The 15,275-nt window shown below is 42.3% G+C and overlaps 1 protein-coding gene across 1 annotated transcript in view; it reads left to right on the forward strand.

Moving 5' to 3' along the window:
- The window catches only part of qsox1 (quiescin Q6 sulfhydryl oxidase 1), a 45,695-nt gene that overhangs the window by 24,684 nt on the left and 5,736 nt on the right, over nt 1-15,275 (forward strand). Inside the window, exons 9-11 of the mRNA XM_061778988.1 lie at nt 2,305-2,427; nt 3,592-3,730; nt 7,102-7,278. Of these exons, the coding sequence (XP_061634972.1) occupies nt 2,305-2,427; nt 3,592-3,730; nt 7,102-7,278 (439 nt within the window). The remainder of the gene's footprint in view (nt 1-2,304; nt 2,428-3,591; nt 3,731-7,101; nt 7,279-15,275) is intronic.

Consider the following 15,275-nt stretch of genomic DNA (forward strand, 5'->3'; position numbering starts at 1 on the left):
CCTAAACCCATTAGGTTACTTTCCCAGTAGCAAGAATCGGACACAAGGCTCCTTTGTGTGTCTCTTACACATACTGCCATGAGTCCTTAGTGTGTGGTGGTGATGTTTATATTATTCCAACGGCACAAGGTCTATTAGAATATATTGGCCAACAAATTTACGATCTTTTCTTATTTTTGCTGCAGTTAGGAACATCGGCAGCCTTCCAAACATTCCAATATCCTGAATTTCTCTCACAGATATAAAACTGTCAAAAAAAAAAATAATTAATGCAGCCCACAAAGCAGCCTGACAGGGTTAAGTTAAGTGGTGTGACTTTCAGATCCTGTTAAAGCGTGATGAATAGACGCATGAGATTGTCCCCATATGCAGGTGCACTTAGGTGAACAGATGGTGGGGACAAATAAAAAGGAGTACATGTTTGGATGACGTTTTCTAAATCTCCTCTGAGACTCATAGCTGGATCAGTTTGCTGTTGGCAAGCACGCAACGCTAGTAACATTGATTTAAACATACCTGTAGTATATTAGATTAAATAATTCCCGGCCAAGATTTAGAGCAATTAAAGCAGGGGTTACCATGGTAGTATTCTATTTGAAAAGCTTGTAACGTGTTTATTTGTGAGCAGACGTAAACTATTCCAAGGTTGAGTGTGAGAAGAGGAAGCACATTTAGCACACACTTATTAAATCTAAAGTGAGGTTTTTGTCAGCGTCTTAATTGTGAAGATGAGCTGGTGTGTGTGTGCATTTAATGTGTCATCACCGCTCTCAGACATCCATCAGCTGGATTTCCTCCTCCTCGCCATGTTCCCACATTTGCTAGCTACTGTATCGTGTTTCCGTCATGGGGTGTTGCCATGGTAGCGACTGTTTGAAAAGATGTAAACACACCTTAGGTGAAAGCCCCTTCATCCCTGGTACCATGGTTGTTGGTTGGTTGTTAGCGGCTTATGAAATGGATCTGAATGAAAGAAGCAGCTTAAAGGTGGAACTCTTTTGGAAGTTGCTGAGATGGAAAAACACTCACACCATAACTCAAGTGCAGCTCATAAATGTTGGGAACAACATTGTCAGGGATTTTTTGGCAACTATTAATCAAGCTATTATACTGCTGATTGAGTCCAATTTGTGTGCATCATTTTTGCCCAGGACACATGAGGGATTGGCTTATTCAAGCTAACATGGCATATGATAGGGCAGTGTTCTGTTTCTTACAGATTTATTTCTGTTTATGCCTTAGACGGTCCTGTAGGCCTTGAGAACCCTCTTTGGTAACTTTGACCTTAATTCAGATGGACAGTCACACCATATGACTCACTTATAAGACACTAGAACCTTGTTGACTTTAAGGAATATAGTGTTTATTATACTAATATCGCATCATTAATAGTGACTAAAATTTGTAACTAGAATTGGGAAACAAGACTTACCACATAAGATAATTACATTTTCAAGCCTTCAACTGTGTGCCTTTTTAAAGGTTTAATGGATGCAATTCAATCCTAAAAGAAAAGCTTTGCATGGTTTATGGATTTTGCAGATTTTAATAAGAAGAATACATTTCTTATTCATTTTCTCAAAACCTTAGTAATGATTAGCTACTTTCATTCATTCATTTTCCATACCATGTATCCTCACTAGGGTCGCGAATGTGCGGGAGCCTATCCCAGCGGACACTGGGCGAGGAGCGGGGTACACCCTGAACTGGTCGCCAGCCAATCGCAAGGCACATATAAACAAACAACCACTCGCACTCACACCTGCGGACAATTTGGAGTCATCAATTAACCTACCATGCATATTTTTGGGATGTGGGAGGAAACTGGAATACCCAGAGAAAACCCATGCAGGCACTGGGAGAACATGCAATTTCCACACAGGCGGGGCCGGATTTGAACCCAGGTTCTCAGAACTGTGAGGCAGATGTGCTGATTAGCTACTTTGTGGGGTATAATTTGAACACTCATGACATTTTCTGTCAGTTCAGGAGGAATTTTGTAGATTTACAAAAGTAGTGTTTCTATGTTATACTTTTTTTCCAATGCGCTTTGGTGTATAAATCTTGTAGCTGACACACCGATGTTGGAGGTGGCTCAGTGTCTTGTCAGTGTGACCTTCCTGACCTGCCCATCTTTGAGTAAATAAACCTTAATATGTCATGATTTTTGCAATACCTCTTCCATTTATTCGGATGAATTGGATTTTCCAAATCCATAGCCTGGAAATTCTGTTAGAACTCTGCCTACACTCCGTCATGTTGGACTTAGTTGAACACATACAGTATTCTCTGTTTTTTCGACAGTACTTCCCAGGCCGTCCCATGCTGATGAATCTGTTGAAGTCCCTTAGTTCATGGCTACAAGACCAGACTGGTGACCAAGTTTCATATCAAGCGTTCAGTGAGATCCTAGAAAATTCTGCACAGGTGAGTTTTGACAAAACAGTAAACAGAAACATATTTAAGGTGAATCAATGGGGGAAATGTGATCCAGAGAAATCCAACATTTGGTACACCTACACAATAATCTAATGAGATCCTATTTGAGAGTTTAGAAAATTCAGGCCTTACCATAACAGTACCTTGTCAGAGAGGCACTGATGTAACAATGTGTATTATTATGGTTGTAGTTGGCAGTGGTGGGGAACAGATAATACAGTATTCCACTCCACTCCCTTAGATTGCAGTAATGCGCATTTAAATAGATACTAACTGTATCACACACTGAGCTTTTTTCATGACGGCTCTATTTGCTGGATCTGACCAGCTTGACTCCAGTGTAAAATTACTTTAATGGTTAATAGTGTAAATTATTTCCTAAATGCACACCTTTTTCTGGATCTGCACCAAAATGGAATGGGTTCTTCATTGCTCATGTGCCACCACTCGAAAATAGTTCGGATAACAGAGGAACGAACTGGCAACGTCAATCAAAACGTAACCTCTCACCTCATGCCGTTTGCGCTTGGCATAAGGAATGAATTCCTCTTTGCCAAGGTCAGTCAAAAGTAAGCCTTTGTTCAAACTTTTTAGTGAATGTCATTATGTTGGTGTTCCTAATGATGTGCCTGATGATTAGACTTTTCAATATGTACAAAGGCCATATTGTTTGGAATGAAGCCTGCATGCGTCCAGTGGGCAGCCCCCTCGCAAATTGAAAGAGTCACTTACTCAGATCATTAGCTTTTAGCTGGCCCGATCAATGGATCAATGAATCGATGAGAAGGTATGAATTGACTTCACTTCCGAGGAAATGGACTTCGCGCATGCCCAAAATCTTTACTATTGATATGTGAGTAACCCTGTCAATCACATCAGTGATGGCAATAGAGGGCGGCGAGAGAAACGACTTTGTGTCAGAAGAAATATGTTGTCGAAATCAGCAGTGGCTCGTGGTTAGATATCTGGGCTGCCTGTGTTCATTAGCGCAGGGCCAAGCCATTAACCTGAGATTGACTTCTCATTGATCACGAAAACTAACGCAGCAGCCTTCATTAAGTTGAACAGGTTTGTAGATGTGGGAAGAGGGCAGCAAAACTGTGGTCCTTTTTAAAATGGAAAATCTCAGTTGTATGTTTTCCTCCCTCTCAGGCTCCAGATGCTGCCTTGCCCGAGGGGGTGAGGTGGGTGGGTTGCCAGGGGTCACAACCCCACCTCAGACGTTATCCTTGTGGCGTGTGGACTCTCTTCCACCTTCTTACAGTCCAGGCCAAGAAGTCTGGCGGCTCAGGTGCACGCAACTCATGCATACTTCGTGTTACTGAGGGCCATTTAGAGTTCACAAGGAGGAGGAGGAGGGCGTAGATTATCTCTGTGTGCTGGGGGACTTTGTCCACAAATTAGCCTCTTTTCACTTCACATCCAAGCACACCCAAATTTACCCAACAGACACACACAAATACATCCAAACCTATAACTCAACTTCGGTATCAACTAGACTATTATACATTCCCCAACTTTTGGTCACAGCTGCACTGAACCTAATTGTGACTGTGTGAAAAGAGATTATGTTAGATTAGTGGAATGTGAGTGGTTAATAAAACAAGGCAGATGACTGGAGGATCCACTTCTAGCAGGGATGTTAATCTCTCTCTTCAACACATACACACACAGGGGTTAATCCGGGGGTTTATGGACCATCACGTGACCTGCAGATGGACCAGCCGAAAAGGGGCATCCATCTGGTACCCCACAGGTCAACATCTCACAGGACAGATACGGACACATGGAGTACTACTCCTGATCACGACATAAACCTCACGCATGAACTCACACACTGAATGCAGTACTACAGGTGTGAACTCAGCACAAAGTCTTCCTATTGTCCTGACACACACTCCGAGCAGCCGTGCGGTTTATTACCCGGCGGGTCCGCTAAGCCAAGAACAAAAGCAAACTGCTGCCGGAAAAATATGTTTGTGGACTGTCGAGCTCCTGAGACAACAACCTGGCCACCATTCACACAGACTTAACTTCTTTTAATCTACAGATTGGATATAGATTATTCATTTCAATATGGGGTTAACCCAGCTCTCAGTGACTCCTGGCCCATATAAGTGTGGGAATCCAGAAAGCTGCGGCACAAGTTTGCCATTTATGTGCTAGAAATTGAAATACACAGTGTGAACGTCACACCACTTTCCAGATACAGTGTGCCTCCAAGATATTGCTCTTATGCATTGTTAAAACTTGCCCGATACCATGAATTAGGGGTGCATGGTAGAGACAGTACTTTATATGCAGTAGACAATGTAAATTTGGCCTACGGTATTGATTCGGACTATATCGACAAATTGCGAGAACACTTGTTGGTGACGTCATCACAGCAGGTCCTCCACCTCACGAAGCTGGAGGACCTGCCAGCCGTACTGTACGTGCATCCACGCGGACAGTCTCTCATCCTCCCTGTGTTCCCAGCGGCTCGGGAACTACTAATGCTCGGCACTAAATTAAGTTGTTCCGCACCAGCTACAAGCTGTGCTTAGCTAGCTAGTGTGGCTAAACACTGTCCTTCTACAATGCGAAGTCGTTCCTCTAAGTCAGGGGTGTCAGGGGTTGTTGTTCAGGGACCACATAAAGCTTAATTTGATGTCAGTGGGGCCGCACCACTAAACTCACTTTTTTTTCATACATTTAGGTCCTTTTTATGTAACTTAGGTGCAGTACATTTTAATTGGATCATTATTTAAGTTTTTTTAAATTATTATTATTTAAGCGCAGTGTTGACGTCAAAAGTGTGTATCATGTTACAGTGCATTAAATATGTATCAGCAATAAACATGGCACGTTGATGAAGACTGTATTTTAACAATGCGACTGTACTATACTTCAATGTTGGTCACAATGATGGTACTTAGAGAGCTAAGTATTTTTTTTTTAGATGATACTTTGTGTCAAAAGTTTGAGAAACACTGGTCAAGAGAGTAAATAAAAATACTGTACATCAGCTACATAGTAAGCACAGTGCACATGTCCGAAAACTGGAAATGAATCACTGTGTTACCCCATGTCAATCAGCATGAGGAACCTCCTAAGGTCAAAAGTATATTAGTATATTAAATATTTATAACATTAGCAATGTTGTGTTCATTTACACTATTTTGCAACATAGAAAGGTTGAGTTTTAATTTTGAGTTTTGAGATCTGTTCAATAAATCTTAATTCTTTTTTTTATCCTCAGATTTACATTATATCTTATCAATTTAGCGTTGCTAAGGTACTATATAACCCACAGGTGTCAAACTTAAGGTCCAGGGGCCATATCCAGCCTGCCACATCATTTTATGTGGCCCGTGAAAGCAAATCATGTTTATGAATTTGGATGATTCTGGCTACAATCTGTACCAAAATTAAAAACTGCCATATGTAATTAACAATAACTTTGAGATATTGCAATATTTGTTTTGCTACCGAACCCCTTTTTACAATAACTAATAGTTGACCAAAATATTATTCTTGACTTCTGATTTCAAAACTAATTTGTCATCAATTTGTTGTGAGTGTCTATCCTTGTGAGCCGCTTATCCTCACAAGGGTCGCGGGAGTGCTGGAGCCTATCCCAGCTATTTTCGGGGAGGAGGCAGGGTTCACCCTGAACTGGTTGCCAGCCAATCGCAGGGCACACATAAACAAACAACCATTCGCGCTCACATTCACACCTATGGGTGATAGCTGATGCTATAATGCGGCGATCAAACTTATTTATGGTTTCACAGTCATCATAGCCCTCTGAGGGAAACCGTAACTACATTGTGGCCCGTGACAAAAATGAGTTTGACACGCCTGATATAACCCATTCAGAATTTCTTCCATTATCATTTTTACACGTGTTAATGTCACGATATTTAGTGTTACTGTTAATTATTTATACCGTGAAATGAATTTTTAGCCATATCGCCCAGCCCTACCATGCATGTACAGCTACTACTGGCTGTAAGTAACAAAAGTCAAATACTGTATCTAGGAAATGGTGTTTGTGCGAAGAAGTCTAATATCTCTCATCAACACTGTGTCCATTTTGTTCTTTTGAGTTTAAATAGGTCAAATTGGATTGGCTGGCGATCAGCCGGAGCCAGGTTGTATCCTGCTTTTGGCCCAAAGTCGGCTGGGTTAGGCTACACTAACAATTAGTGTACTTCATAAGTTTTTATTTATTTATTTTTAACTTTTACTTTTATCCTGGTTGAGAACAGATTTTGCCATGCCGACCTGGCAAGAGACAACTAATAAGAACAAGTGCTATAGGAAATGAATGGATGGTTGAATTGGTGTGGTGATAAGGAAAAACTTTTTTGTATGCGCAGTAGCATTACCGTTTTTTCACGACCATTGGGCGCACCGTATTAAAAGGCGCAGTCTCAGTTACGGGGTCTATTTCTGTATTTAACACATGCATAAGGCGCACCGTATTATTAGGCGCAGGCATGGTAAAACATACGCTAGCTTAAAACATACGGTATTAAGGTATACGGTATAATTCACACAATACTTACAAAACCATCTCACAACGCTTTACAGGTTTTTGTGTATTTCAAATGTTTAATTGCATACTCCAAAAAAAAATTCGTTTTTGTGCTATACTGATTACTGTATCCCATCCAGATCCCATGGAGGTGCTAAGCGCAATGACGGGCTACATCCGCAACTTCTTTGGCTGCAGGCCGTGCGCCGAGCACTTTGTGAACATGGCCGAGGAGAGCATGATGCAGGTGAACACCTTTACTGACGCCATCCTCTGGCTTTGGTCCCGGCACAATCGTGTCAACAACAGAATAGCAGGTAAGAGCTAGTGGTTATAGAGCAGCACATGTACGTGTTGAATTTGTTAACCATATAGTCATCACAGAGCCATTATGTGATCATATGATCATTATACAGACATTGAAAGAAAACAATTGCATCTTGGATTACATGTCTTTTGAGTTAGTTAATGAAAGATATTTATATCCATAAAATGAGAATCCATCTTCAAATTCTATACAGATATGACTCCTAGGCCCATGATATTGTTATATGCTACATTCAAAATGTGCTGGGGAAAAAAAAGCGAGAACATATTTTTCTAATGAATGCTTTACTCTCTATTAATATAAATTGCTTTTAAATAAAGCAAAGCAAATTTGTTTATATAGGGCATTTCATGCACAAGGTACTTCAATGTGCTTTACATGATTAAAAGCATTTAAAAACAAAGAAAAAAACTGCTTATAAACATTTTAAGCAAAGAGGAAAAATTTAAATACATATTTTTTAGAAGAGGCTTAATGGCAGCTACTTTAAGAGTTTTAGAAAACTCGCCTGACTGAAGTGAGCAATTGATTTTTTGCTGCAAATTAGCTAGCACAGACTTCGCAATAATTTTTGAAAAGATCAGATAGTATTGAGTCAAGACAACTCGTTGACGGTTTCAGCTACTGAACCATTTTCTCTACAGTTTTTTGGTCAACTGTATCAAATTCTGACATGGTAATAGAGTTTTTCCTGGGTGGCTTCAGATGTAGTATCATTTTGCTGATTTGTGCTGATATTTAACCTGATGGATTGTATTTTTTCACTAAAATAACAAGCAAATTCATTGCATTTATCTGCTGTTAGGAGTTCTGGAGCTATCTGATTGGGGGGGTGCTTGTCAACCATAGCAAACAGAGTGCGAGTATTGTTGAGGTTCTTACTGATGATTTCAGAGAAGTGTTGCTGTCGAGCACTGACTAATTATTGGTTAAAATTAGACTTTGTCTGTAATATTGTCTGTAAAATAACCAGATGAAAAACAAACGTTATTGTTCAATCATTTTAAATATTGTATCGTTGTCCACTTAACATATGCTCTCCCTCCACTGACCTTCACCGTTACATCAGAGTTTCTGGAGAAGATTTAGGCTCCAGCCTCCTCACACAGTCAGTGGGTCGTGTTAATACGACGAGAGACGGTGCTGGGTGGTGGAGGGACGGATCCTCAGATCAGACACCAGCTGTCACCTACGTTTTGTAAACCGCCCGGCCCCCCACCACTTCGAGTATCATCAGTCTCTATCACCCATTTTCTCTCGGCTAACCTCCAGTTCTACTGTCCCGTCCTCCTCATACATCGTCACTATCGCTTGCCCATTTCCCGTTTGCCATTTGTCTGTCCTCCTCTTCTCTCTTGCACCCATAAACTCTTCCGCTTTCTCACAATTTTGAGGAACCTGAGTTGTCACCATCTTAGGGATTTTGAAGGATCAGAATCATGCACCGTATTTTCACGACCATAGGGCGCACCGTATTAAAAGGCGCAGTCTCAGGTTATGGGGTCTATTTCTCTATTTAACACATACATAAGGCGCACCGTATTATTGGGCGCAGGCATGGTAAAACATATGCTAGCTTAAAATATACGGTAGCATGCATGCACGCTAAAACAATGTTTTTAAAAAGGCAGCAGGAGCAAAACTGAGTTCAGTTGTACTTTATTGAAGTATTTAACAATGTACTCAAGTTATTTTTTGATCAATCCTCATCCACAAATCCATCAAAGTACTCATCTTCTCTATCCGAAATGAACAGCTGGGCAAGTTCTCCAACAAACCCGGCGGGTTCCGTCTCGTACTCGTCAGAGTCAGTCTCGTTGCCGGGGGGCTGTTCAGCAATGATGCCGGCTTTCGTGAAAGCTCGGACAACAGTCAAAGCAGCCCAAGCATCCACAATCCATTCACATATGGTGGCGTAACTCGACCGGCGTTGCCTCCCAGTCTTAGTTGCACTTGGGTTTTCACAACGGCTGTGAGATGGCCGCGCATGGAGTCACAGATCAACAGGGACGGTGAAGCGTGGAAAAAAAACATCCGGTCTCTTTACGTACACCTCACTCAGCCACTCTCTCATTTTCTCCTCGTACATCCAGCCCTTTTGATTCGCCTTAACGGTGACTTCGGCTGGAAAGCGTTTCTTTAGGCAGCGTCTTCCTCTTAAAAATCACCATAGTTTCTGTCCATTACCATGGCAACCAAGCAAAACAGTAAAAGCCGACTTTTCGTGCCCCGTTGTGCGTATCGCTACCGTGGTGGTCCCCTTCTTCTCTACAGTGTGTTTCACTGGGATGTCGAAAGTGAGCGTCACCTCGTCCATGTTGGTGATGTGGTTGGGCTGGATGTATTTGTCGGCAATCTTTTTACTGCAGTAGGAGCGGAAGATGGCCATCTTTTCCTTGTAATCCGCCACAAGTTGCTGTGCCACGGTAGTCCTTGCCCGGATGAATAGATGGCGCCGTTTCATAAAATGAAAGCACCAAGACGAACCTCCTTGAAAATGTTCGATTTTCATTTCTTCTGCAAGCGTTATTGCCCTCAGTCGAATGGTGACTGTAGAGACAGCTGTTCTTTGCTCATTAATCCATTGCTCGAGTTGGTTTTCCAACTCGGGCCACCTCGCCTTGTTTCTGCGGAAACACAGCTTCGTCTTCTTGACTTGGCGAAGCTCGTTTTCCTGCTTCCTCCACTTGCGAACCATGGATTCGTTGATCTTGAATTCTCTCGCGGCTGCTCGATTCCCAAGTTCCTCCACGTAACTGATAGCTTGCAGTTTAAACTTTGCTTCGTAAGCGTGTCTCTTTGTAGGTGCAATTTTCGGGGGTCCTTAGCCAAACCGATGTTGTTTTGCACAATGCACACCCCGGCGCTATATACCTACTGTGGGTGTGCCTTTAGCATCCTCTGTCATGCGCACCCTTCTCCCTTTACGTCCGCATGCTGTCCTCAGCCACATCCGCTTTTCCTCTGTATAAGCAGCAAGCGGAGCGCTCGTCACACAACAACATTTATAGATTTTGGAACTCGGTGCACACATAAGGCGCGCCGCATTATAAGGTGCCCCGTCCATTTTTGGGAAAATTTAAGACTTTTAAGTTCGCCTTATGGTCATGAAAATACAGTAGTTCATAATTTTTATAGCCATTATATTTTTCATAGCCACAGAGATATTGGTATTTTTATTTATTTTTCCTAATTTGATTTTTTGGCCGTTTGTCAAATTATGTTTTGCTCACTTGAGAGATTTTTCTGGGAAACCCTTTTTAAATATCACTTGTTTGTATGATGTCATACGGTGTGTTGAGGCATTTGTTTTTGTTAACCCATAACCATTAAATCGTCTTAATCGGTGCTTGTATGTGGATTACCTTTTCCTCAATTCGTTGTTAGTGTTTTTTTTTGTTTTGTTTTTTTTCCCAGCAGTGACTTCCTGCAGGCTTCTCATTGGCTAAAATGCCTTTTAGTGTCACCTGTTGCTTTTGCATTCAATTGAAGACCAGGTGGTTTTTGTGTGGCATGGGTAAAATATGTGTTTGTGCGGACATGGGATTAGTCTAGAACACTGAAATGTAAACAAAACAAAAAAAAAAACACACTTTCCACTCTTGATTGACTGTATGACTAAAGTATATTACTCTTAAAAGAGCAAAACTATCTTCCCTCGTCTTTGTTTCAGTGATTTTATTAGGCTCAGCGCTGTCATTAACAGCCCACTTTGTTAAATCACTAGCTTTTGTTTGTGCAGACCGCCCCCCTCTTCTATCACTGGGACAGCTTGTGTCCTAAACAGCAGGGACCAGCGGGACACCCGCCTCTGCGTGTGTCTACTCCCCAGACACTCGAACACTATTCAGACCCCCCAGACCACTGCACACTGCCTCAATCCGTCTTCCCTCTTCTCATGTGTCTTGTCCATCTCCCTGTTGCCAGTAGACCCTCGTCCCCTGGGACTCATAACCTCTGCTTGACATGTGATAGCGCAGCACCCCAAGCAGGATGGCTCCCCCAGGAACCAGGCCTCTCTTCCTAGACACACGCACGCACGCACACACACACACACAATTCCCAAGGTATTGTGCGACAGCAGGTGGCAAACACCATGACACAAGCACCAAGCCGCACAATCCTCCCATCCTCCAGTCTGCCCCGCACACACACAAAGGTTGTGTCGTGTGCTAGAGGGGTGTTGCCGTAGTAGAGGGTAACTTGTTTCCTCTGGGGATCACTGTGGTGACTCAAAAGGAAAGGGGCAGCGCACACTCCGTTCTGCTCTCACCCACACAATCCCTGCTCTGCTTTTTCTCTTTTTTTATACCCAAAGTGGAGCTGTTCAGCTGGCCGCCATGCTCAGGCTTTCAGGAGCCCGCCCATGCATGAAAGAGGAGCTATTTGTAAAGCTGAACAATTTAGCTGGCAACAAAGAGGCCCAAGGGCCCTCTGATGCTGCCTCGTGCGGGCTTCACGAGTGGCGGCAGCTCAGTCCTGTTGCTGCTTGTCAACAGGCTGAGAGGGAGACGCATTTCTACACTGCACTGCTGTTGGGGTGCTGACATTTTATGTACACACACACAGCGGCTGAAATAAGTATTTAACACGTCACCATTTTCATTTCATCATCCTAGTAGATGGCAGCAGATTTTTGTCAAGAATGTCGAAGTACAGCGGCACGGTGAACGACTGGTTAGAGTGTCTGGGTTCAATCCCCGGCCCCGCCTGTGTGGAGTTTGCATTTTCTCCGTCCACTCCGGTTTCCTCCCACATCCCGAAAACATGCAGGGTAGGTTAATTGAAGTCTCTAAATTGCCCTTAGGTGTGAATCTGAGTGCGAATGGTTGTTTGTTTATGTGTGCCCTGCGATTGGCTGGCAACCAGTTCAGGGTGTACCCCGCCTCCTGCCCGATGATAGGTGGGATAGGCTCCAGCACGCCCACGACCCTAGTGAGAAGCGGCTCAGAAAATGGATGGCTGGATGGATGGAATGTCTAAGTACATTTGCCCATTCATCCTTCCTTCAATAATGTGAAGTTTACCAGTACTATTTTCTGAAAAGCAGCCCCACACCATCATGTTCCTTCCTCCGAACTTCACTGTTGGTATGTTTTTTTAGTGTGATGTGCAGTGCCATTTCTCCTCCAAACGTGGTGTGCCTTATGCCATCCAAAGAGTTCTTTCATTAGACCAGACTATATTCTCCCAGTATGTAACTGGTTTGTCCAAATGTTGTTCAGCAAACTTTAAACGAGCTTTGACTTGCTTTTTTAAAAAAAAATTCCAGCAAAGGGCTCTTGCGTGACGAGCATGCATACAGGTCATGGTAGCGGAGTGCAAGAGTCACTGTTATCCTTGTGGAAACAGTACCTGCTAATTCCAGGTCTTTTTGAAGCTCTCCACAGGCGGTCCTTGGCTCTTGGACAACTCTATGGATTATTCTTTGCACTCCTCTTTCAGAAATATTGCAAGGAACACCTGATCGAGGCAAATTTATGGTGGTATGATTGGCTTTCCACTTACGTATTATGGCCCCAACTGTGCTCACTGAAACGTTCAGAGGCTTGGATATGTGCTTGTAACCAATGCCATTGTTATGTTTTGCAACAATTACTTTGCGATGGTCTTGTGACAGCCCTTTGCTCTTACCCATCATGAGATGTGTCTTGATTCACACATTGGCAATGAGACCTTTTCGTAGGCCATCAATTAGGACTGAACCAGCCTGATATTCATTTGCACTGACAAGGGCCTGGATTTCTGTTTGATTATTGATAGATTTTAGGTATTGTCTTGGCTTTCCATGCCTTTTTGCACCTCCCTTTCGTCATGTGTTAAATACTTTTTCCCTGTGTCATTTCAAATTATTACGCACAACTTAATTTCTGATCTTCTTTGTTCTACTTTCTTTGTATGTATGTATGTATCACTTGAGTTGTTCTGGTGAAAATTTAATGTCAATAGCACCTTTGGAAATATATTTAGTGGGGGAGAAAGGGTGACGTGTTAAATAGTTATTTCAGCTGCTGTATATATATGTGTATAAATACACACACACACCATTTTCTTTTCCTTACCTTTAGAGACACTCACCAGCCATGACACCTTCACAGTCTAATGAGATCCAGTACAAGAGGTCTATCAAAAATTCTGCCGTCAAAGGATAATAATGCTCAGTTTTGATTGACACTGTCAGAGGGGTATAGTGTTCCGTGACTGAACTCATTCTTACTCATACTTACGCTGCTTGTCAAACTAGTTCCTTGAGCGCCGTTCGTAACCTTGTAACCTCGTATGTCAGTATCAAGGCTCTCCTGTAGTTGTCTTGTAGTTTTTAAATAGCTATACAGTGAACCCTCGCTGCTTTGCAGTTCGACTATCGCGGATTCACGACTTTGCGGATTTCTTTACAGTGCAATTTTGCATGCTGTTTTTTACAGCCTACGAACCCGCATTGTGTCCTAATTGATTTCACGGATTTTTTACAGTGCAATTCTGCATGCTGTTTTTTACAGCGTAAAAACCCCCATTGTATTCTGCGTCCTGATTGGCTATGGTACTGTAGACCAATTTGAATCGATCTCCTCCGCGCCATATCTCCTGCACAGCACAGAATGCGTTTGGCTTGCTAAATTTAAATTAGTGTTCGATTGCTCGCAGTGTGACTCTAAAGTGCCTCCTGTTTGCAAGTTTTCTCCCAGACATAACCAACAATATCGACGAAACGTGCTGCACCGACAAAGGCACCTGCGGTCGCACCCAAAAGGCAAAGGAAGGTGCTAACTATCGAAGGTGGCATGTCTGTTTATAAGAATCTTCTCGCCCGGAAGAAAAAAAAAAGAGCGGCAACAACTACCTATAACTATGTTCTTCTCTCGGGAAAACACAGTGGAAAAGGACGCTACAGCAGAGCAGCGTCGGGACGAAGAGGGACGGTCAGAGGAAGCGTGAAATACGCGCGAGTCACAATTAATAATTTCTTAGGTTTCCAACCTCATATGTTGTTCATTAAAATTAAATTTGTTATTTCTAAAAAATGTCATCATTATTTGTCAGAAAATGTTTACATTTTTATTTCTTAAACAAATGTTTGGGCCTTAAAACAGGTTTTGACCTTTATACAATAAGCAATATACAATACAGCCTTAAAACACAGTATAATAATTGTAAAAATAAAGTTTCCTACTTCGCGGATTTCACCTATCGCGGGTTATTTTTGGAACGTAACCCCCGCAATAAACAAGGGAACACTGTATATCCTGTTGACGATACACAGGTGTATAATTTCTTATCATTACCATGGCCACCCAGGATCACCTACTTCAGTTCTATATAATGCTGCTTTTTACTGGCCCAGTGCCAGCTCAGTTGTACTCTCTTCAGTTTGTGGCTGTTTGGTTTTCATGCTGACAAACAACAAAAGTGGAGGAGATGAGGGTCTCCTGTATTTTGACTGTTGGCCACGATAAGGAGACAAATGCTATTTTAGAGGAGATTGAGGGCACGCGCCCATAAAGTGGAGACTGTTGAGTACATGTGTTGGTATGTGGTCATTTCTGTCATTTCTTGTATTGTCAAACAATACAATGACACAGCAATGACGAATCTGCTCAACCAATTTGCACCCAACAGTGGTTTATGTCACCCATATGATATCGGCTCGGCATGCTTCCAACCTTAGCTGACCCACTATTAGAAATAGTACAGTGGTGTCTTGAGATACGGGTTTACCATAATTCGTTCAGTGAGCTTTGCTCTCATCTTAAAACGCTTGTATCTCAAAACATATTTCCCCATTAAAATGAATGGCAATGCAAATAATCCGTTCCAGTTCCCCCCCCCCAAAACACCACATTTTCAAAAATGTTTTAATCAAGAAAAGTAGCAATGTATTTTAAAATCTATTTATTAAAACATAATAGAAGGGGATGTAAAGATATTGACTGGTTTCATGAGGTGTAGCCAAAAGCCACACACACATACTGTAGTTTCATTTGCATG

This window comes from Phyllopteryx taeniolatus, chromosome 7 (assembly GCF_024500385.1).
Source record: "Phyllopteryx taeniolatus isolate TA_2022b chromosome 7, UOR_Ptae_1.2, whole genome shotgun sequence".
NCBI lineage: Eukaryota > Metazoa > Chordata > Actinopteri > Syngnathiformes > Syngnathidae > Phyllopteryx > Phyllopteryx taeniolatus.